The 25,867-nt window shown below is 41.4% G+C and overlaps 1 protein-coding gene across 1 annotated transcript; it reads right to left on the reverse strand.

The window, feature by feature from the left end:
* Positions 1-518: 518 nt before the first annotated feature.
* tbc1d8 (TBC1 domain family member 8) lies at positions 519-25,049 on the reverse strand. The gene is made up of 21 exons (XM_023409741.2): positions 24,902-25,049; positions 22,054-22,404; positions 15,047-15,157; positions 14,701-14,819; positions 14,256-14,484; positions 13,475-13,715; positions 10,574-10,781; positions 8,400-8,591; positions 7,594-7,746; positions 7,346-7,496; positions 5,991-6,205; positions 5,777-5,894; positions 4,498-4,783; positions 4,164-4,308; positions 3,845-3,943; positions 3,658-3,726; positions 3,254-3,524; positions 3,082-3,147; positions 2,896-2,982; positions 2,639-2,748; positions 519-2,056 (listed from the first exon to the last, which is right to left on the reverse strand). Exons 2-21 carry the CDS (start codon positions 22,178-22,180, stop codon positions 1,646-1,648), a joined length of 3,408 nt encoding a protein of 1,135 aa, XP_023265509.1. The 5' UTR covers positions 22,181-22,404; positions 24,902-25,049; the 3' UTR covers positions 519-1,645.
* Positions 25,050-25,867: the final 818 nt, after the last annotated feature.

A 25,867-nucleotide genomic window follows, 5' to 3' on the forward strand; every position in this document is an offset into this window, starting at 1 on the left:
ACCCTGCCTCCTTCTCTTCATTCTCAGATACCTTTTGAAAATGCAGCTCTTTGTGTTTGTAAAGCCGATAGCTGATCTCTCTGTGCATTTCTGCTCAGAGACTCGGCCTCCGAGCGTCATATTAACATGGCTCTTCTTCTACCCTTGTTTCAGACCTCTGAACCACTGCCCCACATCTCTGGTGTTGTGCTAACAGACAAGACAACAGCAGGGATAGGGACGTCATCTTGCAGTGCCAGAGCCAGAAAAATTAAGACTGAAAAATGGGCACAAAAATGGTGACCGGCGTGAGCTCGACGCAGCCGTACAGGTTGTAGTAAGTCGACTTACAGAAAAACCAACTGTGACATCTGCATATTTATTATTATATTATTGGGTAGACGTGACAGATGTTAACTCCTCCTGGCAACTGCTACTGCAGCGCAACAGGAAAAGTCTGGATAATGAACTGAAAACAAAATGACAGTTCAGCCTGATTATATGAGCTTTTGCTTTTATAGAAGAAAAAGGAGAAGTGATGTCTTTATGCGACGTGTTTTATTTGAAAGACAATTTCACCAGTGTTTCACCGTCTTTTTTTCTGCAACAGTTTCAGATAACTGTAGATTATTTTCCAGTATTTTGAAAAAGTTTTTTTAAAAAAACAAAACAAACATCTTTAATCGGGGTGAGTGCATGTGAAAACATTTGATATTAAAGAAACAGAGGTTATAAAATCAGTAAAAAAAAAAAAAAAAAAAAAAAAAGAACAGTCGTTACATGCTAGATGTGTCCTTAATGCTGCACCGTTGATTGCAATGATTAGTAGCACAACTTTCTAATAAGGCCACCTTTATAAAGGTATTTAGTTGTATGATGTACTAACACTTTATAGATAAGTGATTAGGCTTTACCCTCCTCCAGCAGCACACTGGCTTGTCTGCTCATTAGTTTATCAGGTTTCCTCCTCTGAAGGAACCTTTGACCTCTGACCCTCTGGAAAAGTGAGAGTCTGGATCAAAATCCCAGTATTGGTTTTTAGATTGTTGTAAAAACCCTTTTATTATTCACTTATTTACATTTTTCACAGCAGATGACTGACCAACTTTGGATAATATGAAGTAAGTAAACATTTTATTAATGAGTTCCTGGCTTATTAGAAAGTGAGAGAGAGTGAGACACCGGTAATGATTTCACTGTTAATGACCGATCAGAGATGTTTTGCAACCTGGCGACTGAGAAGTTAATTAAATAAAAGGCTTATAACTGATCTATAAAGCATTAGTTACTTATAAACACTTTATAAGGGGCGCCTAATAAGTGGAAGTGGTGAGGGATTATTTATTCACAACACAGTCTAACTGCAGGCATCGTCACGGTGACTTACGAAGGCAATAATTGTAATTTCTCGGTGTCCGTGGCACAAAATGACCATCAGAGATTTTTCTTCTTTCTGTTGTCAGTTACAGGCAAAAGTGGATCAGTTTGTTGTTAAGTCAGTCATAGTACTGATATAGTAAATGTCACAGATAACTTTAAGGCTCTTTAGCTTCTGAATGTGAAGCCGCTGCGTTCCGTCACATTCAGTCAAGTGATACTGATCTTGTGGGTTTTCCTCTTCGACTTATTTGGCTTCTGCTGTGGCTCCACACCGTCCACGTTTCAGTCACCTGCTCCCTTGCTGCAGTGTGAGCAACCCCGCCCGCTGGTGGTACTGCTTCTCCCTGGCCGCTGCGATCTGAGCCGAGAGATCAGTCGGCTTCTCGAAGAAGTTCACCAGCGCCTGTTCGGTCAGCAGCGACGCCAGGATCTGAGCGTAGCTGACCGTCCACTCCTTCTCCGCCGCCGCCGAACTCTCGTCAGCCCCGGCATCTTCAGCAGTCACCTGTGCGGGCTGTGCTCCTTTCGCCTCCTCTTGGCCGGTGACCTCTGACCCCGAGCTGTGCCCGCGGTGGCCGGCCTCGCCGATCTGCAGCACGAGGCTGGTGACCGTAGCGATGGCCTGGAAGAGGTCGTTCTCCTCCGGCTCGCCGTGGAACATGCTGTAGAGTGTTTTACAGAACTGGATGAACGCCCACTGCGGAGGAAGAGATGAAGGGGGTTTATATCAGTGCTTCATCGGATAACATCATCATAATCCAACAGATTAGTGATTAGTGATGAAACAATTGACCAAAATTGATAAATAGATTGAGAGAAATTATACTCAATGATTTTGATCAATGAATCATTAATCAAAATATAAAAAAAGTAATTTTTCAGGCTGAAGTGTCCACTTTTAAAAAGAAAATATTGTCTGTTTTCTCTGTGTAAATTATTATTATTATTAATAATTATATTTGACTTAATATAAAACAAGCTGTTTAAAGACGTTACGTGGGGTCTCGGAATTTGTGATGGGTATTTTTCTGTTTTGTTCTGGCACTTTGACTATAACGTAAGTGCAAAAATAATGAAAATAATTAACTGCGCCCCTGGATCAGATATTTGCTGATGAGACTAAGCCTGTCCCTGCACTGGGTGAGAGACAGGCTCTCTGCAAACACATCACCAGCCTGTCACTGTAGCAGCAATGTCGGAAATATTCAATTCTGTATATAGTGACTTTAAGTAGATTCTATACATTGAATATAACTCTATCTCAGCATGTTTCCAGCACCTGGTTCATGAGTGGCAGAGGTTTCTCCACATCCTTCTCCTTCTCTTTGGCCAGATCCTGCAGCATCTGCTTCAGCTGCTCCTGGTAATCTTTCACTTCACCTTCAACACCTGGAAACAAAAGTCGCGGTCAGATTTATTTCTTACAAACATTTATATCAGCTGACCAAAACATGTTATACGATGCTTGTGTTTTCTTTAGCTGTAGTGTGTTGTGTCGAGCTAATAAACCAGTAGCAGGAGTCTGTCTGGACTGACCGGAGGGCAGATTCACACAGAGGGGTCTGTTGGTGGACAGCAGAGGGCTCTTCATCAGAGAGGGGTCATCCTCACTCTCTGTCAAAGCTGCACACACACACACACACACACACACACAGTAAAGTGAATCACTGAATTACAGCCCAGATTTTGAATGACTATGACTGTGTGAACAGAAAGACCAACCTGGTGGGATGTGGAGGCGATACAGCAGCCTTATTTTCTCATTAAGCTCTTCACAGTACAAAGTGTCTGAAAATGAGGAGACACCGTTAGATCCAAGTTCTAGTTGCGATCTGAAAACATTGACCAATCTGTTATTTTTCAGTGTGTCTCCGGCTTCCCTTCCTTCACCCACCCAGCCAGCCAGCAAACTCTCTAAAGGTGACCAGGTTGTCGCGGTCCTGGTCCAGCAGGGTGAAGGTGCGGTTGGCCACAGTGTCGGTGTGCTGGTTGGAGCCGCCGGGCCACGGCACCAGCAGCCCATACAGGCTCTTGAACTGGGGCCGGTCCAGCCGGTACTGCCGCTCCATGTAGGAGCGACCAGAGTCACCGTAACTCCACGCTGCCGCCTCCGCCGCCGCCGCAGAGCTGCTGTCACCCCAGTACAGACTGATAAAGTGCTCCGTCTGGACGGGGAGGAGAAGAACCAAAGACGGACGGAAAGATGATTACAATTACGAAATGGCTCAGTTTCCTTAAAAGCCTCAAAGATGATGATCATTTTGAAGGGTAGGGTGTTGACCAATTGGAAGAAGGTACCTTGAAGAGGTCATAGACATCGGCCAAGATCTCTGAAGGGATGGAAACATCTGGAGTCACCAATCGCAACTGCACAGACACAGACAGAGGGGAAAGATGGCCGTCTGCAATTATCAGTGGTTGAGAAGTTGTATAATTTTCTTTTTTTAAGCATCTCCAAAGACGTTGATATTCTCTGTTTGCTCACAGCGTTTTCCTTGGTGGTGTCTTCATGAGCCTGCAGCACTCGGATTCTGTGTCGACAGCGAAGCCTCTCGATCTGCCGCACTGTCAGGTCTCCAAATTTCTGACGGTAGAAAACACAAATAACAGAGAATGATGCAAACTCGTCACCCTCCATGAATTGGGGTTAAAGTGAAGGGGTTAAAGGGTCAGTTCATTGAAATTTACCAAAATTATTGCTTTAAAAATTGCCTTATTGCTTTTAAAATTAAGAGATAATTTGCTATAAAATATAAAAAACGGTGAACATCGGCATCAAATGTCATCATATCTCTGCGTCTCACCTCGTAGGACTCATTGATGAGGTTTGTGATGTTTGTGTGTCGCACAGCGGGAATATCGGTGTCGCTGCTGCTGCTGCTCTCCTCTGCAGCAGGCGGGGAGGACGGAGGACGGGACGACTCTTTACTTCCAACCTGTTCCAGAAAACTGCAAAAGCAGAGGGTTCACTTCAAACACAACATTTTCAAAACATAAACGCAGTCGCTCCATTCATAAATCTGAATATGACCTAGAATTCATTAATGATTTAGATATATTCTACCAATAAAGTCCATCAACTTAAAAATTAAATCTGAAAACACTTGCTTGCCATCCTCCAATAACACACCACTCTACCTTGTGAGAATCATGAGTGCCTGTCCATCATCGGTGCTGGCAGAGAGCTGAGCAGCGTTGGCCTCCAGCACGGCCAAACCCAGCTGGAAGATAGCTTTGATCCCGTGGAAGAAGAAGCAGTCGACCACGCAGACGGCGCTGTGGAAGGGCAGCACGCTGAGGAAGAGGGTGAGGAACCAAGAGAGGGAGACAGAGGAGAGGGAGGAGAGGTCTGGGACCTGCTCAGCCAGCTCTGGCAAACGCTCCCGGATCAGCTCCTCGAACACCGACTGGTCCACCTGAGCTCCTGCGGGAGGAAACAGTGGAGTCAGGGTTGCTGTGCAGAGCTAATTTACATTGAAGAAAAGTTCTGACAGGTTAAATATCCTACAGCAGTCCTGTGAGGATTTGGTCTAAATTATTTACAGTCTAAAATCGGCAAAATTATTTATAAAAATCAGGGACTGATCAAAGAATCATTTCTTTTGAATGTGCTGTTTTTCTCGGCTTTGACCACTAGATGGCAGCAAAAGCTGGACATTCAGGGAATCCAGTGTTGTTGCTCAACCTAACCTCGCTGCATGACTACTATCATGTGATTTTATTATTTTAACAGATCAACAAATATCCCTGAGAGACAAAAACAATAATTATTTTATCTCACTAAGAAGCACTGGCTGTTTAACCTCAGCCTGATCCTGATAACATGCTGCACTATAGAACGATACTGTGATCCAAAAACTAGTAAAAACACACAAAAAAAAGCCATGTTGTTTCATTTAGATTTACAGTATTACACATATTGTTTCACAGCAAATGTGGTTATACATTAAAAGGCTAAATTCATTGCTGTTTTTGTCTCCTCTGGGTTAGAAGTGGGGAAATTGTTGGTACTAATAAAATGATAAAATAACTTTAAATGACAAATCTATGTTCCACGTACAACAAACACAATCACTGTGTTAAAGATGAAAAGATGGCCACAACCATCTGGGCATTAAAAGGAAGAGGAAATTGCTTCAAATGCACCTTGCATGTCACAAATATACAGCTTCACAAACACAGGAAATAAGCTCTTATTTAAGAGGCCAACAATAAGCCTTCGAGTTGTTTGGTGTGAGGAACAAACAGTTCCGACGGAACAACTGCAGTATGTGAAAAGAAGTCTTTATGTCATTAAATGGTTCAAACTGTGGTTACATGAGTTTTAAAAACTTATGTGCTTTTAAACAGGGAGCAGTTGCTGTGACTATGAGTCGACGCTTCACCACTCTTGTCTTTTTGACCCCTGACCTCTCACCTATCACTCTGCGGTTGAAGTAGTCGGGCAGCATCCTCTCACAAACAGCCACCAGCAGCCAGAACGCTTCTTCCTCTTTGGCGTAGAGCAGCAGCACGGACGCCAGGATGTTCATAGACTGGGCAGAGAGAGATTTAACAAGTAAATATTGGACATATTTATTCCGTGACGGTATTATGACGTCACCTCACTCTTCACCTCGTGTGGGCCTCACCTGACAGTATCCGATCTTTGGGTTGCGGTGGGCGTAGGCGGTGAGGACGCGCCTGAGCGCCGCGATGCCGGTGGGGTTTTGGAAAGCAGGATGGTCCGGCAGGGAGCGGTGGAGGTCCCGCTCGATCTCCTCCGTGGCGAGGTTGCTCTGGCCCATTGACTTCTGCACCTGGCTGGTGTAGTAGCCCTGATGAGCCTCTAGCTCTGAGGAGGCATCTGCACACGCCAGGGGGAGAGATGCTGTGAGTCAGCAGGTGCTCAAATACCTTTAAAGCAGCTCAACAGCCACTCAGCTCATTACAAATCCTGTCACTGTTTTTTAAACTACATCAACCTTCCCCTCTCAGAAATATGGGCACCAGAAAAAACAGAATTATGATATTGACATATATATATATATATAGTATAATGATACAGTATAATGAAGATCAATAATTTCTTTCTTTGTCTCGGTGCTAAATTCCTTTTTTATCCCTGGGTCTGTTTCAGTTCCTCCACGGGTTATGTTCATCACTTTCAGTTTCTGAGTGACGGCTGCCGCTGTAGCGCAGGGAAGTGAGACCGAGCAGAGGAAGTGACAGAAAACCAAAATAAAAGCTGTCTGTGTTTGGTTCTGACTGAATGGTGCTACTGTATGAGATGTGAGAAGAGGAAGTGATGCACCAGCTGTGTTCACACATATGCACACACACACACACGTCTGTACTGCTATCTTAGTGAGGACTGTGGCTCAGGAGGTAGAGCGAGTCGTCCACCAATCAGGAAGTCTGTGAATGTGACTAGACTAGACTAGAGAAGCCCTGTAAGCATTGCCTTTTACCACACACTCTATCTGCTGGGGCCGGGACTTAAGTCTGTGCTTCTTGTATCTGTTCTGGTCTACAGCCCAAACCGAGCCGACATGATCCTCCTCTCAAACTAAACAGAGCTTTTCAGAAGCGTTTCTCAGATACATCTGTGTATCAGTCATCAACGGCCGTGTGTCACCTCCACCTAATCTGTAATCACACAATACATGCAGGTTTTCATATTGGCGTCGTTCTCCTGTTCATTTCTCAGATGACTGTGTCAGTGCAACACAGTGATTTGATTATCTTTCATAATTATTCATTCTTAATTAACCTTCATTTATTCTTAACTCTAATAAATGAACACTGACTCGTTGAGCAGGTAGCATTTAATCAAATCACTGTTATGCTATATCTTCATTTGTTGAGTTAGTTTTAGATATAGTGTATTAAGTGCATTGTCCATTTTGTTGTAGTGATTGTAATGATGATTCCAGCTCTGCACAGATTCTCATACACGTGGACGCTCTTTGTTTTTAGCCAATTTTTCAAGCTCCTTCTCTCTTACCAGAAAGTGTCATCCACAGCTCCCCTCGCAGCGACTCTGGTATCCCCATGGCAACAAGTCTCTGGATCTTCTCTGTGCGAAACATGTGCACGCCGCGACCGAACTCGGAGAAATGATCCTCCCACAGCCGCTCCTTCGCCTGCTCCATGCTCTGACACCCACACACAGATTCACACACAAACCTGCTGATACTTTTCAAATGATTTATCTGCGTTTGACAAACAGCTCCGGTGCCGGTCTCCTCTCACCTTGTTGCCATTTGTTCCCGGTTGGTTTTGGTGGAAGGCCGTCATCAGGGCCTCACTGTTGACCGTGTTACGCAGAACCTGCTCCTCTATCTCCTCTTCATCAGAAAACCCAGTGTCGTAGTAGAAGGTGTAGTAGTAAGGTGTCGGGGAGCTCTGAGGAAAAAAATAACTATAAGTTTCCTGCTGAAATTTTTCCACGTGTTAAAACATAGAAGTGAGAACCAATTTTTAGGATTAAAAGCTTCACAGTTTGACTTCACACAGTGTTTTTCAGGATTAGTTGAACCTTCGGGCTCACGTGTCCTCGATTATACAAAAGCTCAGGCTTAAATAGACCGTTTTATTGCATACTGCGATTGTTTGCAAGATCACACTGAACAAATACAGTTGTGAAATTGTGCTTTTCTATCTTCATTACCTTTTGCATCCATGTTAAAACAGTCAGAGCTAAACAGCACATCCCTCCTACAACATTACAGAAGATTCGTGCTCCACATGTGGCTCTCTGAGACACTAGAGGAGACTTTTAAATTCTGAATTGAAGGAGACAAACAATAAGTGTTTTCTGGCTACTGTTGCTCATGTTGCTGCTGTGACTCTTAAAGAACAGTAACTGAGGAGCTTCTTCAAACATAAAGTGTCTGAAGTCAGCCAGCAGCAGTTCGCCTCTTGTAGTGTCTGGTCAGCTTTAAATTTTGATGGTGTTAGGTCAGTTGTTCCAGTATCTTTCCTTCTCTGCCCAATCTGTTTGCTTGTTCACTTTCTTGCCCCCGTCAAGACACCTTTACACGAAGCATCACACGTACCACGCTCCTCTCCCTCTTGTTGCGGAACATGGACTGTTTCCACTGCAGGGCTTTGAGTCTGGAGTTGAGCCGCTCCACCAGCTCTTCTCTGTCCTGCAGCTCGATCAGCTGGAAAGCCTTCTTAGTCCGAATGCTCACGATCACGGGGTTGGGAAGCGGGCTGGTGCTCTCCGCTTTCTCTATGGATAACACCTGAAAGTCGAGGAGACAAGGCTTTTAGTGACAGTAAGAACGCAGAAGAACGTCCTGCAAGGAGATTTAGGCGGGAAACTGGGTCAAAACATGGACACAGATGATTGTATGATTTTATGAAAACATGATGAAACAACTGTTTTTCATGACATGTAATCTTTGCTTACACAGCCTCATAATATCATGTGTTAAATAATCTGCATCTACAATATGAAACTAATGCTGGCCATACTTGGAATAGTCAATATGTTCTTGTTTAACACAAAGGCTTAGTCAAATATCATCAAAAATCTCGTCAATATTCAGTATATTTGACTCAATACCTCAATATCGAATAATGAGATAATGTTCAATAACATGGTGCTGTCATATAATATAGAATTTAAACTAGAAGTGAGGCAGATTCATTTATGGATGTCTTAATATAGCATCCACGGATTATTCCAGACTGTGACAGGGGCTTTAAAATGAGAATAACAGACCAGTATCACCAAATGAGGAACGTCACTCTCGTATCACTACACAATTCATATAGCCGAGCTCCACAGGAAACGTGCAGGAATACAACAGACAATAGAGGTTAAAGAGAATGTGGAGGAGCAGGAGGGGGAGTTATTACTTATTCACAGCGACAGATTAGGTGGGAGGAAGTGATTATACTTTTCTAAAGACAATGCTTCAACAGAAAACAGAGGAAATAGAGGATTAAACTGCAGCAGTGGAGGGAAGAAAGTACGCGTGACTCCGTACATTGTTCACGAACAGATCGAGCAGCTGGCTGCTTAATCTCTGCTTTTCACAATGAACTGAACCAAACTAAAATAGCCCGACAATAATGCTGGAAGAAAACGTACAATTTTAGATTATTTTAGCAAAGTGCTTCAAATTCACAGGCTTATTCTCACATGCACGTACATCAGTAAATGTCAATACAGATTTTCAAATCGTGACATGTTCATTTAGATCACAAATTCTGAATTTGTAAAAAGGGTGGACTTGTACTTTAAGGAAGAACAACATGTAAACTAACTGTCCCTTGTATTGCTGCAACAAATAACAGCCCCTCACTCTGCACTGTAATGTGTTAATGTGTGTGAAGATTATCAACCACATGAAAGCAGTCCGAGTGTTACTCTTTAACCTGCAGCGGGCAGAATAAACACAGACTGTTAAACAACTTTGCCTCAAAATACATGACCACTATAGAAACTCTCAGATAAAAGGGTCTCACTCAGGACAAAGAACCTGACTTGCGACTGTAAAGTCACTGGCTTCATTCAGTAACAGGCTGGAAGATCAGACCAGACAGGTTTCACTCACTGGAGACTGTTCATGTCGTCTGCTGCCTGAATTCAGTGACGCATCTCTCACAAGTTTCAGCATCTCAAAATCCATATTTCACATTTACTTAATGGTTGAATCTGGTTGTCCTCATCACCTTCTAAAGCTCGGAAACACCTAAAGCTTGTTTGTGCTCTGGTGGTTGTCAGTAATTACACCACATGAGCTCTTGGACTTCTGCTTATTTCCTGCAATTTACTAGCATTATGAAAGTTAAAGTTGACCTGGTTTATCATGCATCACGTGAAAGGTCACAACTCATGCAGGGACTTTCCTGGGGTCAATGTTGGAAATTCAAGCCCAGGGAAAGTGGAGTAAAATTTCACTGCACCATCAGCTTTTCTGTATGAGGAGGTAAAAAACAAACAACAACAGCCAGTAATGCTTCATTAGACCTCAGTAAACCACCTCCTTTGGTTACGACGTGCAGGTTGGGCCCACTAGCCTTCAGCCCACAATGGACTAATCTTTAAGGTCTGAAATGGCACACAGCTAATTGTGTAAACATTGTTATTATGGATCACTGAAGCTCAATGTTTATTTTAATTTTCTCCACATTTCCCAAAAAAACCTGCTAAAATCCTGTAAACGTTTCTGTTTAACGGTCGTGCTCCTCTGAGGCGACGCTGCAGGTACTGTACCTCTGAGAGGGGTATGAGCAGGATGCAGTTGCCTTCCTCTCGGCTGGAGAAACACAGATAGCTGTCGGTGGTGTAGAGAGTCCCGGCTGTGTGGCAGCGGGCGTGCGGGGTCCACACCGAACAAGACGCCACCTCGTGGAGTCTTTCGCCACGAGGGAGCCGGAACAGAGCAAGGACGTACTCCCTCAACGCCTGTTCCTCTAGGATCCTGGGGGAGAGGATGGCAGCAAGCAGTGATGGCGTAAGTATATCAGTGGAGTAATGGTGACGGGTTATGATGACTGCATGTGACTTCAGGGCTTCTTCTGCACAAATGCTTTGCTCCGCTTTGGAAATGTTGACATAATGTTGAAATAACATCCTGTTTGCAAAACATGAGCAAAGAGAAAATGTAACGTGCATTATCATTTACTACAGTGCAAGGCTAGGAAGTGACCGATAAGCATCGTGCCACTCGGCTTGAGTTTATAACATAGCTGTAGATGATTGAACGACAAAGACAATTCACTAGTTCACTGGACAAAATCATGTGACTTTTGTCAGGAGGGGACAAAGTTAGTCTGGCTTTATACTCAAAATAAAATCACATTTTAAATCTTTCTCTGTGCAAACACTATTCTTTAGCTCTATATATCATGTATCATGTGTTTTCTTTATCCATCCTCCATCTGACAACAGACCTAAGAGCGAGGAGCAGTGAGGATGAAGCTTGGTGAAAAACAACTGATCTATTTTTGGGTTATGCTCCTGTCCCGGGGAGAAATGGATGAGGTAACTCCTCGCCAACTTTGAGAAGTGAGGTCGTCAGTGTTATTGTAGTTTAAAAGTGTGAAGAGCAACACACAGGAACATTGTGCGCATATGGATGGATACAGGGGCAGATTTGGAGCGGGGGTTTTGTCTCCAGGCTGTCATGAGAGGCAGCGTGCTGTCCTCCTTGACAAGAAGCCAAATCTGGTTTGAACCCTGAGGAGATGAGTTCATTTTTAAACACAGCTATTTCTTTTGTTTTTCTCCACTCTGTGACCCAAATCTCCCGGATGACCCAAATTATGTTCCTCTCTAAAGGACGCCCACCCAACACAACACCACCAAGATTTATATATACACACCACTATATATGTAATGGAATAAAAGAGAGAAATGTTGGAGGATCACAGAGATACACAGTGAGTCATTTAAAAGTCAAAAAGGCAAGTAACGGTGACCTGCTGGCGGTGGAGTGGAGTGGTTATGGCGCATACCACAGAAGCCAAAACAAAAAGCAGCAGGAGCAGCAGCTCCCCAGTTCAGCTCCCTGCTGGCCGGACCGTTTACTGCATGTAACTCCCTGCTCTCTCCCTCTGCGTACTTTCCTGGCTGTCTCCGCTGTTGCCGTCAAATAAAGGCATAAAATGCTCCATAAAAACACTTACAAAGAATAGGCTTAGTTTAAAGAAAACACGCAATGTCCAGGATAATTTCACAGAAGGCAGCAAAGAAACCAGTGTAAAGTTTTCTTGGAAGAAACAAATGATTTGTAGAACTTGACTTTAGGTTCTTACTGAAAATAGTTTCAATTCACCATCCTGCAGGTAGTGACAGACGCATCTGCTGTGAGGTAAAATGTAAAATGGATTCTAACCTTCCTGCTGGTGCCAACCTGTTGTGTTCTGCATAATTCATGTCAGCAACATAACCGCAGCATTACTGTGTCAATACTACTGAGTCCCAGATAAAGAACATGATGAAAGGATGGAGTGGAGTCCACCATGATAAACTCCCACACGGGCACTGAGGAGAATCTAAGCTGGGAAGTGAAGAGGGGAGGAGTTTATTCATAGTTACTAGCGTTATTTCTTCATCTCACTATATTTCTTTCTGTATGTTATTTGTTTGTTTGTCACTTCTGTAGTTTCAGTTTCAACAGCACAATTGCATGTTGACTTCCTGCTTTTTTTGTCTCCACAGTCTGGACTCTCTGTGGTTTCTGAGTCACTCCATTAGTTCTTCTGCCTTTCTTCAGCTTTCATCTCTTGACTAATGCGTGCTCAGATCAACCCTGTCTACTATAAATACCTAAATACATTTGCTATTCACAGAAACAAAAAAAAAAAACATACATCTGTACCACAGTTCAGGCAGTTTACTTTTAACTGAACTTCCTCTTACGGTTTTGAGGTTTTTACATAGACAGAAATAAGTCACCCTGCGTATCTCAGTGGCATTTGAGGAGGAAAGTATTGAGTTTAAGTGGCATGCAATGTTGTTTGTGCAGCCACGGAAAGTCAGGTTCATTGCCAAGGGCTTTACAGCAAAACAGGGCACACAATACAAGCAAAAACATCTGATAATAATGATAGAAAATAAATAAAACAACAAGACGAAGCTCATCAGTATCAAACATGTGTGTGCATGTCTCGTCTCAGCCATCTGATAAGGATGATAAAAATGTCTTAAACCCCGAAACAAAAACTTTTTAAAAAACTGCAAGACATGAGAGTTATGTTCAAGGCCAGATCTGATTTGTTTTACATCTTGTCATCTCTTTGTTGGAGAGATTAAGTCCGACTGTCCATAAAACTTCACTTCCTCAGAACTGTTGGTCAGATGATTAAAAAAGCTTTGGAAACCCCCACCCCCACCCCCACCTTTCCAACATCAGATTAGGGAGAGCTGTATCAGAGCATTTCTGTAACTTTCCGAAACCAACACCCACTTCACACTGTGAACGGCCAGCTGTGCACAGATAACAAAGCTGCCAGGGTTTGAATTTTTTCCACTCTCTTTCACGTTCCTTCGCCAGGAAAATTAGACTGGCGACTGATACGTAAGATGAAATGAGCTGAAACAAACATGACAAGTTAAACTGAGGTGTCTTTTCTGTTCATACTGGAAACAGATACCAGGACCAGCACTGACCTCTTGGTGATGCGTGCGGGCTGCTGCAGGACTCGGTCCAGCTCCAGGCCCTCGCTGTCCAGCAGCCGCCTCAGGGCAATGTCAGCCAGCTGACCGATGACCCCGAATGCCTCATCCAGGTTCAGGAACATGGAGAACTCCCTCTGCCGCTGCCGTGTGTTGACCCGGATCGCCTCCGTCATCAGACCGGTGGAGACCCGCTCCAACCGTGTCATCTCCGCCCAGGGAATGACAAATTTGACTGGGGAAGAAAGAAGAGCATAAAACATTTAACTTTCTTAAGACTGACGGCATATCACATGGTTGTGTTTTAAAGCAGAATTTGAAGAAAAACTATTTTAAAAATGTGATGAATTTCCACCAGCTGAGCTGCAGTGAAAAAACTGCAGCAATTTAAACACATTTTATCTACTATTATCAACTTCAGAACAGTTGATCACAGGGACGGAGACACAATAGTAGCGTGTGAACATGTTGGTGTGATCTAGACTGGCATCTGACTCACTTGCTTACATTTGGTGAGGTTACAGGAAGAACAGAAAATCTTTTTCAGATGAAGACAAACGTGTGAAGAGCGAGAATTGTTTCGAAGAGACAGAGAAACTGATTATTCTGCAGGAGTGGTTAATGGTTTTCACACCTTTTTTTTTTTTTCTGCGTAATTGTTGTTAACTGTTGTGAACACAACAGATGTATGGTTTTTGTGGGGAATGACTCCCTCGCTGACTTTACATTCGGTCATTTGGTTTGAAAATCAGAACCCTCACTTTGGTGTACAGACCTTCCTTCCCCAGCAGGAAGGAGTAGAAGGCCATGTGGTTGATGCTGAGGTAGAGGAAGCCCTGCCGAGGCACCCGGCCCTTCCAGCAGCAGCAGGAGTAGTACGTCACCAGTTTCTCCGATGACGGGAGGCCAAAGCGCAGCTCGAACTTCATGAGCGCCTCCCTGAACTTCTCCGGGTCCTCCTCCTGGGCAGCCTGCCGGCCCCGAACCTCCTCGGCAATAAGGCCCTACAGAGGAGGGAGCATGAACTCATTACTTCATAGCACTGTACACAGATTTGCATCATCAGAGGCGTCTGAATTTAAGTTTTCATCATCATATAATCTACAGTGAGGTAGATATTTCACTCTGATCCAACAAATGCCTTAAATCCTTTTTATATCCACAGGAAAATCTTCGACGCATCTCACAATCTAAACTCATCCTCTGGCAGATTTTCCTACCTTGACTTTTCCTTTGACAAAGCTTGCGACATCCTCCTTGTTCTCAAACACAGACAGAGAGTGAAGCAGGTTGTGGACCAGCCAATCCCAGTGCTTGTTCACCTCCTCTATGGCAGCTCCTGATGGACACAAAGACAAAACATGGAGGGGATCTAACAGCTGTGAATGAATTAGATGCGGGTACAGAAAAACACAGAAACCTTCACAGGCAAACCCAGACCACAGATGGCAAAAACAAAAAGCACACAGACACAAACGCCATCTGCGATGAACGGATAAAGCGAGAGCTGAGAGCAGCTGACAGACGGACAGCAGGAAAGTAAAGAGGCTTGATGGTTCAGCTCACCGCTGGCGATGACCCAGCTGATCTGGGAGCCGGGAACCTGGAGGAGGATGCGGAAGGGGGTGACCCTGGCATTTGAGTCCAGCACCGTGTCCAGTGCTCCCACTAAGAGACCTGCAGAGACGACAAAACACAGAATTCAGACTAGGGTTGAAATTATTTAAACAATCCCAGAGACAGAACTCAGGCAACAGTAATAAGATTTGTCCTGTAATTCATCCACTAATTTGTGTGTTTGCTGTTTTGTGGTGCTGTCTAAATTCTGTAGTGAGAACTATTATAACCATAACATTGCGTTGGCATAGTGGAGTCAAATTAGCCAACAATGCAACCTAAAAACCAGTGATAATGAAAGCAGTGAACAACACAATAAGAGCCTCCTCAATGCATTAAATTATATGCAGCTATATCTGTGGGCAGAGCCACAGTGTTAGCATAAGTTAGCTAACTGTATTTAATTATTGTGTGAAATATGAGGGGGTTTTTTGCAATACAATATCTATAAATTGAATAAGTTACTAATTACATGAGCCCCTCAGAAGCTAACTAACATTGGCCCTAGATAGCTACGCTACCTAGCTAATCAAAGTTATATTATACAACAGTTAGTTCCGACCAAGTAATTTCATTGGACGAGAGACATTCCATGAGTGCTGATGAGAACAGCACTGGGACTTTTAACTACATGTATCACTCCGCTTCACAGGTGTTTTATTAACCGTTAATCGGCGTCACAATAACGGTCGTTTTCCATCTTGGATTGCAACAGGCTTTGGAAAGCTGAAAATATTTCCAGAAATAACATTTGTGTTAAATGATGTGTGGTCATCAGAAAAGGATGAAGGGAAGAAGCCTGGATACTTCGGCGCACTCTTGAGGTAACGGGTAGTCAAAGTATCAAGCTAGTGTGTTGGTTAGCAACAGTCCAGTTGCCGAACTATTTGTGTTGGCGTTGCCAAATAAATGATAAGATAAATAAACAAATTATAATTTGTTGTTGCTTATTTAACTAATATGGCGCTAGTAGAGCTGTTGTACAAAAGAAAAAAAAGCATATTTAGCATGGTCAAACTGACTCAAGCAGCAGCAAACTTCTTGACATTAGCTTCATTCTTTTTTTAACAGTTACTAAGCACGACACTCTTTTAGAGATGCAACGAATTATCGATCAACGTAATCAGCAAAAAATAATTAAGCCCCTCCATATAATAATTTCCTGGGGTGGAAACATTTCACGATTTTCTGACATTTTAAAAACTAAATTATGAATTGATTATTCGAGAAAAAATAATAATTGAAAATATGTCAGCAGTCTGTGCATTTGTGTACATACGGCAGAGGTGCTGCCTACAGGTGCTGTGGAACTCAGTTAAAGCAGATTTGAATATTACATTTCTTATTCTGAAACTTTGGTGCTCATCTCTTCCTTAACTAATCTATAAACTAATTCAAATATAAACACATTTAACACAATCTCACTAATGTTACTATGAACAACCATGTGAGTATATGAATGTCATTTCTCAGTCTCTCTCTTTGTGTTTCTCACAAAGGACAGAGAGGTGAAGAGTTCATATAATATTTCACAGATGGACGACACAAATACACCAGCAACTCGAAAGGAGGTCAGAGAGGTTTTGACTGGAGGCACAAGAGGAGAGACAGAGAGGAGAGGACGAGACAAGCAAGTTTCAGTTACATCTATTCATTAAATTTCTTTACCGTTAATGTTTTTTAACATTTAATTATGTCTCTAAATACCATTGTTATGATGCACCACCAGTTGTTCATAGTTCTTTATCACTTTGTTTTCAAATGTCTTTATATTCCAACGCATTTTACTGAATTTATTATACCAATTTATTTTTATTCTGCTTGTAATTATACAGTTTCATAAAAATTCAAATCAAAGTTGGGAATTAATTCAAGAAAAGGAAACCTTGTGCAATTATTGCCCTGAATCAATAAAACTTATAATGAAACATGCCTTGTCTAAGGCTTAAACACAATGCAGAGCACTAGAGAGCACAGACACACAGGCAGCACTGCAGGGAGGAGGGGAACAAATGATTTGTTCTTATAACAGTTTAGTTTAGATGCGTCTCATTTAAAAACAGGAGGACCTCAGTATGTAATCAGGCAGGTGATAAACTCCCATCTCTTCAGTGGACAGCTAAAACAGTCAATCAATTAAAATTTAATGCTAAAAATCCATTAGGAAATCTGTTCAGAGAAAACTTTGGTGATCTCTACGGTTGCAATCAACTCCACAGATGCTCTGAAGAATAAAATCAACCCCCATGAACCAATAATGTTGAATGAATTCATGCATTTCAATCATCGAGCAAATAGAAACAGACCAGGAACACACAGATCCAAACTCTCTGAGCAGGCTGAAGCTCCGTCTCAAAAGGCTACTGTCATCACGTTCTCATCTTCGTTAACCACGACTAATCTGCATCACGCTTTTCCAATAACAGCTCTCTTAGTGGTCCTTTTAAATTCTGTATTTCCTCAGTGAGAAAACACAAGCTGAGTTCATAAATATTCTGCCTTAAAAAAAAAAACGGAAATGATCGCAGCTTCAGATTTGAAACTTTGACTCTCTCAGCTGATTTTACACATTCACCGTCATCACAAAATCTTAAAAATGGTGTCAAAAACTATCATATTTAACCACCATCACAGCTTCCTGACAGTCACACATCTACACTTTAGGATCTGCTAAAGTAAAAAGTTGAAAATATTTTACAGTATTCAAGAATCAGCGTTAGTACTTATGTTGCACACTGTTTTGTTCTGACTGAAGACACAGAAAGAATGCATGTGGTATGAATGTGGTAGCATGTGACTGGGTGTGGAAGTTTTTTGGTTGCTTGTGTGTTTTTTCTAGGATAGCTCACCATTATCATATATAGTGTTTGAGCCCTCTGCTCTAAGGCTTTAACCCAACATAAAGACTTGGGTGCCTTTATATAAAGGGAAAAATAAGTTTACAATAACTGCATTAACTGTTCAGACTTGGTCTCAGCTCCCAAACTATTTTAGAGAGCTCCTGAGGTCTCCTAAGTCGGTTGGATTTGACCAGCAGGTTTCTATATGTTGGAAATGTATGATGAAGTCCAATACATATTACATTTGCTGAATTCAATAAGATGTTCAATAAGAAATGACAAATTAAAATGTTTCTGAATATAGAAACTTGCCAGAAATTTTATGGAGATTGGAAAATTGGTAAAAAATGTAAGAGGACCTCTGCACTTACAATGGTTATGAACTCTTTTTTTTTTTTTTTTTTTTTTTTTTTTTTTTTAAGTCATTTAAGATTTTTATGGATAATATCCCCACTGGCGTATTTTATTATTGTTAACATGACTGCAGAAAAATGTCTTACATAAGTTCTACTCTTACATGTCTCTGTGTACTGAAGCATGCAAGCATTAGATATAATGAATGATGGGGAGTTTTAATCATGACAAGGTATGCGTTAAGCTGTGATGAAGTGATCACAAACTTTCTCTGGAAGTCTGCCATTGGCTGATTCAGTACTTGAGCGTGTCCTTTTTAGGTCGGCAGAACTGTAGTCTGTATATATTTTACAAACGTGGGAATCACTGCAGTCGCCACATCAGATTCACACACAGACTTCGGTCAAAGTTACATTTGGCATCTTTATTCAAAGCTCAAGTTTTTACCAAGTCTTTCTTTTACTTATAAGTCAAAGTTCAGGACTCTACTTTAGACGATTTATACATAACCAGCCCAGACAAACATAGTGACTTTTAAGGGACTGGCAACTTGTATTCTATTCATGCAGCTTTACTTTGAACTTTAAGGCAGCTTTATCTGTCAGATCAACCCAGTGTACCCCAGCTAAATACAAGCCTGCATGTCAAAGTTATGACTGGACAAATGAGGGCAATCAGATGTCTGTAGTTGGAAGTGTGGTACACACAAAAATAATTACGTTCACCTATACCAGAGAAGGATGAGGAATTGGTATCAGTTCTCTCACATACAGGAGATTGAATACATGTTTTAACGCAACAACTTCAGGGTTGTCAGCCTATAAAACCTGCAGTGAAACCAACTGAAGCTGCAAAAAACAGCAACTAACCCTGAAAGTATTTCATCAGAATGGGATTCACTGGTGATTCTTATCATTTTGTGAGAATCAAAATGCTGTTTAAAAGGCTGTTTTTTGTTAATTTTACATCATCACATGAAAATGTCCAACAGTGAATATTATAGCCTTCAAAAAGCCCATACTGGTGGAACCTATGCAAGTGGAGAAGTGTAAATATAATTTCTCTTCCGACAGACAGCTCTGGCTCTCAGCCAAATGTAAACCACATCTCAGAGTCAAAGTCGACCTGCCTGAAGCTGCGCACCCAGCAGCCTGGCAACACAAAACCATCCGTCTGTCACCACAAAGCCCAGAAGAGGTTTACGCTGGTAAACTTTCCAGAAGTGAAGGAAAGTGAGAAGGGAGTCAGTATGAATCATCGCCTTTTCTCTGCTAATGGTCATGTTGTGGGGGAATACTGATGTGGGAGACGTGAAGGCTACAGTCAACCGACCCAGCAGAACAGAGCTCTGCCTTGATATCTCCAAGACTGTAATGTCTGTTAGCATCTAAATGAATTAGCTATTCGCCTTGTTCCTGTCTTGCTTCCTGTCAGAGCATTAAATTAAGGGAAACAGGTTGAATACACAAACATTAAAGACAAGCAAGAGACTACTTAAAGAGTGTTTCAGCTTTATAGAGAAAAATATTTGGTTAGAAATAAAAAGACAAAGACTGGTATGAAGAGACTGATCAGCTGCAGATGTTTAGTTGCCCAGCCCCTCTCAGAAATCCTGCTGTAAGTATGTCAGTGGTGTGATAGGGCTTGGAGAGTGTATCTTAACAGCTTTGAGACCACATTGAATTTCAGCTTCTGCTTTCATCTTAAACAGCTGGAAACATTAAAAAAAAAAAATATCTGTGTGGTACAATAGACAACATTGCTTCTCCCGTGTGGCAGGAATGCCAAAGTGAAGGTCATTCAATTAGTTAATTTTAAACACCGGGACAACAGGACTTGACCCTTAACCCCTCTTGCTATGGGAACAACGGGAACAAACATACAAACAAAGAAAACTCCAACCAGGAAGTTCCAGCTCTTCTACTTTATGAGCAGAGAGTTGGTTTCACCACAAGGAAGAAGAGAGACTATAAGGAAAAGACTGTATGAGTTGTTTGCCTGATTTAATGACATGATATGTCCCTCATCACATAAATGTACTGTACAGTCAACCACTAGCATGTCAGTAAATCCTGTTGCACAGATACAAAACACAGAGAGGAAGCAAAGCAGAGGAAACATCAAGCAGGCTGAACTGTAATTCACAGCAGTGTGAAGCAGTCAGACGGACTACAGCTGCAACCAGCACGTGCCCAGACATTTGTATAATAATGATACAGGGATAGAACTTGTTCTGCAGGGTGAACAGTTTAAATCATGACACGGTGACAAGCATTTTCACCACCTTCAACATTTACCACAACACAATTCCAACGAATGACAAAACCTGTCATTCTCCAACAGGAAATTACAGTGAGAGATCTGTTTCCCAGACACAGAGTGGAGTTAAACTGGCCTTTGTTTGGGGATTCTTCATACAAAACATCCGCAGAAAGTCCCAGAAAAGACAAATGACCATTACAGGATATCTACGGTTCTTATAATATGTATGAGACAAAAGAAATGTTTTTTTAGATTTACAATTTATTGATTTTTAACAGAGTTATTTAACCATTATAAAGAGAGAACAGTAACAGAACTATAAGCAAATAATATTGAACACTGCTTGTTTTGTATCATCAACAAAAACCAAAGACATTTAATTTACAAAGGGATAAAACAGAAGTGGCAAATCCCCACATTTCAGACGGTGGGGAAAAGAAAAGTCTCTCAAACAATTAAGTTATCAGAATTAATTTTCTGTCGATCAGCCAATCAGTTAACGCCGTTTTATCTCCAATATGAAACTTGTGTTATGTAACAAAACAAAGCAATATTGTTTTGTTTGCTTTTTGTATGAGGATTGAAAAATCAGACCACCACCATAAATAAAATCAAAGTGAATATATTTGGACTTGTCATTGTAGCAAAACACATAAACCATGGCTCCAGTCTATTTTATTATTTTTAATATTTTAATTTTGTTGTTGACATGTCAACATCTCACAGCAGAAAAAGCAAACACCTGTTGTGGAAAAGTTAAGTGCAGTTAATTAAACCAATAATAAGTAACTAGTAAAGTCAAGTTAGCTCCGTTTCTTCGTATTCTTCGTATTCTTTCGGTCTTGACTGTCATGACGAGTGGCTAGACTTTTGACCCTCTATATTCTGCATATAAAACTTAAATAGGTGCGGTAGTGCCTGAGGTTTTGAGACCTGTGTACAACACTTTTGTTGTGACACAAAGGATGGGTGCAGACTTTTATAGAAATTGATGTGTTAGTTGAGCCCCATAGTTAAGAACTGAAGCCTGAAAACCGGCTCAGAGCCAGTGGTTAAGGTTGTGTTAACCTGCCACATACTTATAATGTTTCTGTTGCCATAGCAATACACACATGTATCTGGAACAGGGACATTCCTGTCAACCGTGTGACTGGAATCCAGGATTAATAATAATCCAGGATTCCCCTAAATTTTGGTTCACCAAATCTAGTTAACTCTTTAATCCTTCTTTCTTGGATACCCCCCTCGGACACACCCCCTTGGACTCACCCCCATGTTTACCTGTAAACCTGCTTGCTGGCTCTTTGTGCCCTTTCCTGTGAATTTCCTGTTGTTCCTGTTTTTGGTAATTTTGTAATTTAGCCTACCTGTTATTCTGACAGTTGGCTTTCACTTGCCTTTACAATGTTGTCATTGTTTACCCGTGGTTCTGACTGTATTATTTGTCTGGCCTCTCCTTTGCATGTTATTTTTGTTGTGTTATAGTTGTTTTTTATTTACCTGTGATCCTGCCGGTCGACTCTCCGTGGCCTCTCCTCCTCTGCAGGAGAAAGAAGTCGTTGCTCCTCTCGGTCACCCAGAGCTTCAAAGCGTTTTTCAGCAGAACTTCCTCCGGGTTCAGCCACATTTCTTCCAGCAGGGAGGGACCAGAGGAAGCCCTCCGCCGTCTCGGTCTCTGCAGCGGCGGTATACAAAGTTGTCTCTGCCTGTCCTCCGGCTCGGGAGCGGCCCGATCGATCCTACAGCGGGGGGTTTTCGGGTTTAGCCATGATTATCCTGCGCTCACCCAACAGCTGCAGGTTTCGGACTTACTCGCCTCACGTCTGCTCCCTCACGCCCGATTTGCAGCAGCTGTACACACAAGACAAAGATCATCAATGTGAGACGATGACTCCCTCTGTAGTTGAATTGGGTTATACCATGGATACCAAAAGAAATTTTAATTATTTTGCAAAACGTTTTCGATCCTAATATTACGAATAATCACAATAAATATATTTAAATATTATTGACACTTTGATCATCTCTATTCCATTTAATTTGGCCTTTTTTCGTTATTGTTGAACAAGAACATTTGCAAAACCTCTGTTCATATTCTCACAACTTTTAAGAGAAGGATCACAAACCGAATCAAACTAAAAAAAGATTCATTTATCAAGATAATTTAATAACTGGAAGAACTTCTTAGAAGAGCACACATTAAAATTATTGAAATGCCTACACCCACAGCAAATTTATTCATGAATTTAAAGCCCTTACAGTTCAGATTTGATAGATTCAAAATTTGTGGTGTCATAAAAAAGGCATGTCTGCAGATTTGAGCTGGAGACACTGTGATAATATAGCAGATTTGTCATTTTTGTCTGTATTACTAATAAAAAATAAAAAAAAGTTTTATTTAGTTCATACGAAAATAAATGCATCAGTCAGCCAATCAGCCATATGTCAAAACACAAAAAGCTTTAGGCTACACAAGCTGTAAAAGCAAAATAAGTATAAATATATTATTAGTACTAGTAGTAATAGAGGTTGATTGATTGATTCACTGATTGATTGATCATAAAATATAGAAGGCATTTATGACATTTCTGGTTCCTGAAAAACCGTAACGGAGTGAGAGCTCTTCATCCTATTTTCTTGTCTTCCGCATTTCACCAACTTTCCCTTCCGCCAGTTCCGTCAGAGAGCCACTAGCGGTCCTGTGATTGGCTGTTGAGCTGACAGAGCGTTCAGGTGTTCAGTACGATTATTATCACACAAAGGCATTTGTTATTCAGTCCATTCATTAATAAGACAAAGACCGAGCCTGAAGGCTCTAAATATGCTGTCTTTTCCCGCTGTTTTGGGTTCCATTGATAATGATACCTGAATGACAACATATAATAACTATTAATAATTACTTAAATTTTAAATTTAAGGCCGTTGGTTGATGCAGTATAATATCCAAAGTGATTTAAATGTATGGAGGTAGATTTGAAAAAAATATTTGTGTGAACAAATTGACAATCCCTGTGTAAATACAAAAATATATGTAATACAAAACACACAAAAATGTCTTGCTAATATAAAACAAATTCCACGAATAAAACTTATCTGTGAATATATTCAACTATTTTAGAAACAAATGAAAAGCATTGTGAATATTAGCCTAACATTTACAACTTTAAAACAGACATTTATGAATCAATTTTCTATTTATGAAGCGAAAAAGCATTTGCGTGTGTCGATTCTACGCGTGTGGACAGAGAGTTTTGAGACAAACTTTCCGCCAGTCTAAACGAAAATCGGCTCGTATCACTCGGCCACTTTCGGAAAACATGTGATCGCCTGCTGACGACGCCATTTTCACTTTTCAAAGTAAGAGCTCGCGGTCCCAAAATAATTTGTAAGATTTGAAGTGTCAGGACCTGGTTATGGTCTTTGATAGTATGGCTGTTGGTGTTGATATTTGTTTTAAGAAGTGACGTCTTACAATTTTATAGTTCATTGTTAATATGTAGGCTAAGTTAACGTTGACTACAACGTCGGCACTCGTTGCCATGGCGACAGTAAACATCCATGTTGCAGACAAAGGGAATGAAAGCAGGGTGCTGGATTTTATACACTGTGATGATGAAGATTCATTGTAAATATACCACATTTCATAGCCATCCAACCTGTAAAGAAATAACTGGTGTCATTTCTTTACCATTTAATTTATTGTAATAATTCAGTCCATTTGCTGTTTACAGCATGATTGGTATTTTCTAAGTGTAGGCTATAACTTCTCCATATAAAGCATTACAATAAATATCCAGTCAGAGATGACATAAATAAATAAAGATAAACATTAACATGGATAGCACTGTTTATGTTGAGACGTTAGACTCTATTTTGGAAAAGATGTTTATTTAGAAAGAATAAATAAAAAGTCATCATGCAAACATACATACACAAAACATACAAAAAAAACCTGTAAATGTTCATTAAATTACATTTTACAATGTTTCTGCCAAAACCGGTTATCATGCATGAATACAAGTGTACATAATATATATTACACCTCTTGGTAGAGAAACTCCATCTGGAGCATCTGGTAGGAAAGAATACTAAGAGATTTCAGTTTCACAGATCAATCAGAGGATATACAAACTATTCTAGTCACTTAGTAGTCACTTTTTTTTTAGATTTTGATTTGCAGTCTTATGTTGCAATTGTTTAATTCATTCATCAATACACTATGCCAGCAAGCTAGGTGCTAGCTAATGCTTATGCTAATGGTTGGGGAGGCGGCTAGCCCACTGGGGGCATTCTGGGGGCCATGCGCCCAGCCAGCAAGATAGCTCCCTTTGGACACTGTCTGACTTACCTCCGGTTCCGTGCAGTTGATTTCTCCGTGCAAACAGGATATGAAAGCAGTATGAAAGAAGTGCGGTCCGGCTGGTTGCTGGAGTCCAACAATCCACAACCAGACCTGAAGCACACCACACGCGTCTGACGTGCTGTTCAGACGGTGGGCCTGAATGGCGTTTGTTAATTTCCTGCTCTTTTCCCCATGCCAGCCCTTCCCTTAGATGCAGGGTGGAATCAGGTTTCATAACACGCTCTTTTACTAAAAGACACATTTACACAACATGAAGGCTCACATCTTAATGGGCACAGAGTCAACCAGCAAACATCACGTCCATAAGCAGCAGCAAAACTCCATAAACTGCAGCGTTTACGTCACTGTCCTCTTTTGGGGTCAAAATGAAAATGAAATCTCTCAGTCCTCTCATCAAGGCAGGTCATCAGTGAGGATGTCACTTCCTTGTCAGTGGCAGCAGCTTGTTTTACCAGGGCATATATGGCACAAAGATCCACTGTGATATGCAGTAGCCTATTTAGTGCTATTGAAACTTTGTGGCTGTGAGGATGAGTAAAACAGAAATCTTTCTGAGCAGTTGAACAGCCTCTCTCCATGTGACGTCACCTGCTCTGTGTGACGTCAGTCACTCTGGTTGTGAACTTTCCGCCGCATACACACAAATGTAAAAATCCAGAAAGGTCCAGAAACGTTCATGAAATTTGAACTGTGTGTGTGTGTGTGTGTGTGTGTGTGTGTGTGTGTGTGTGTGTGTGTGTGACAGCAAGCACCTGTTTGGTTTGAGCCACAAATGGAATGCTGCGCTCTCGCTCCTTATTTGGTCATATTGAGCCTCATGAGGATGTTGGTGTCACTTGTATTATTGTCCTACCCATTAAGCATCCGTTCCACGTCTTTTAAAACTGAAATTACCCACCGTAGCGTCAAAAAAGAGAGACAAACTTACCTGACTTCAAATATACTCTGCTA

Source organism: Seriola lalandi, unplaced genomic scaffold (assembly GCF_002814215.2).
Source record: "Seriola lalandi dorsalis isolate HSWRI2012SDOR001 ecotype SW California unplaced genomic scaffold, Sedor1 jcf7180002054406, whole genome shotgun sequence".
NCBI classification, from domain to species: domain Eukaryota; kingdom Metazoa; phylum Chordata; class Actinopteri; order Carangiformes; family Carangidae; genus Seriola; species Seriola lalandi.

Bases quoted from the DNA above. Each gene is read 5' to 3' on its own strand.
- tbc1d8 (XM_023409741.2), bottom strand. From the start codon at position 22,180: ATGTGGCTGAACCCGGAGGAAGTTCTGCTGAAAAACGCTTTGAAGCTC. The intron at 15,158-22,053 runs GTAAATAAAAAA...TCGTCTCTGCAG, and splicing joins GTCGACCGGCAGGATCACAG to GTCTCTTAGTGGGAGCACTG. The intron at 2,057-2,638 runs GTGCTGGAAACA...CTTCCTCCGCAG, and splicing joins CTCTGCCACTCATGAACCAG to TGGGCGTTCATCCAGTTCTG.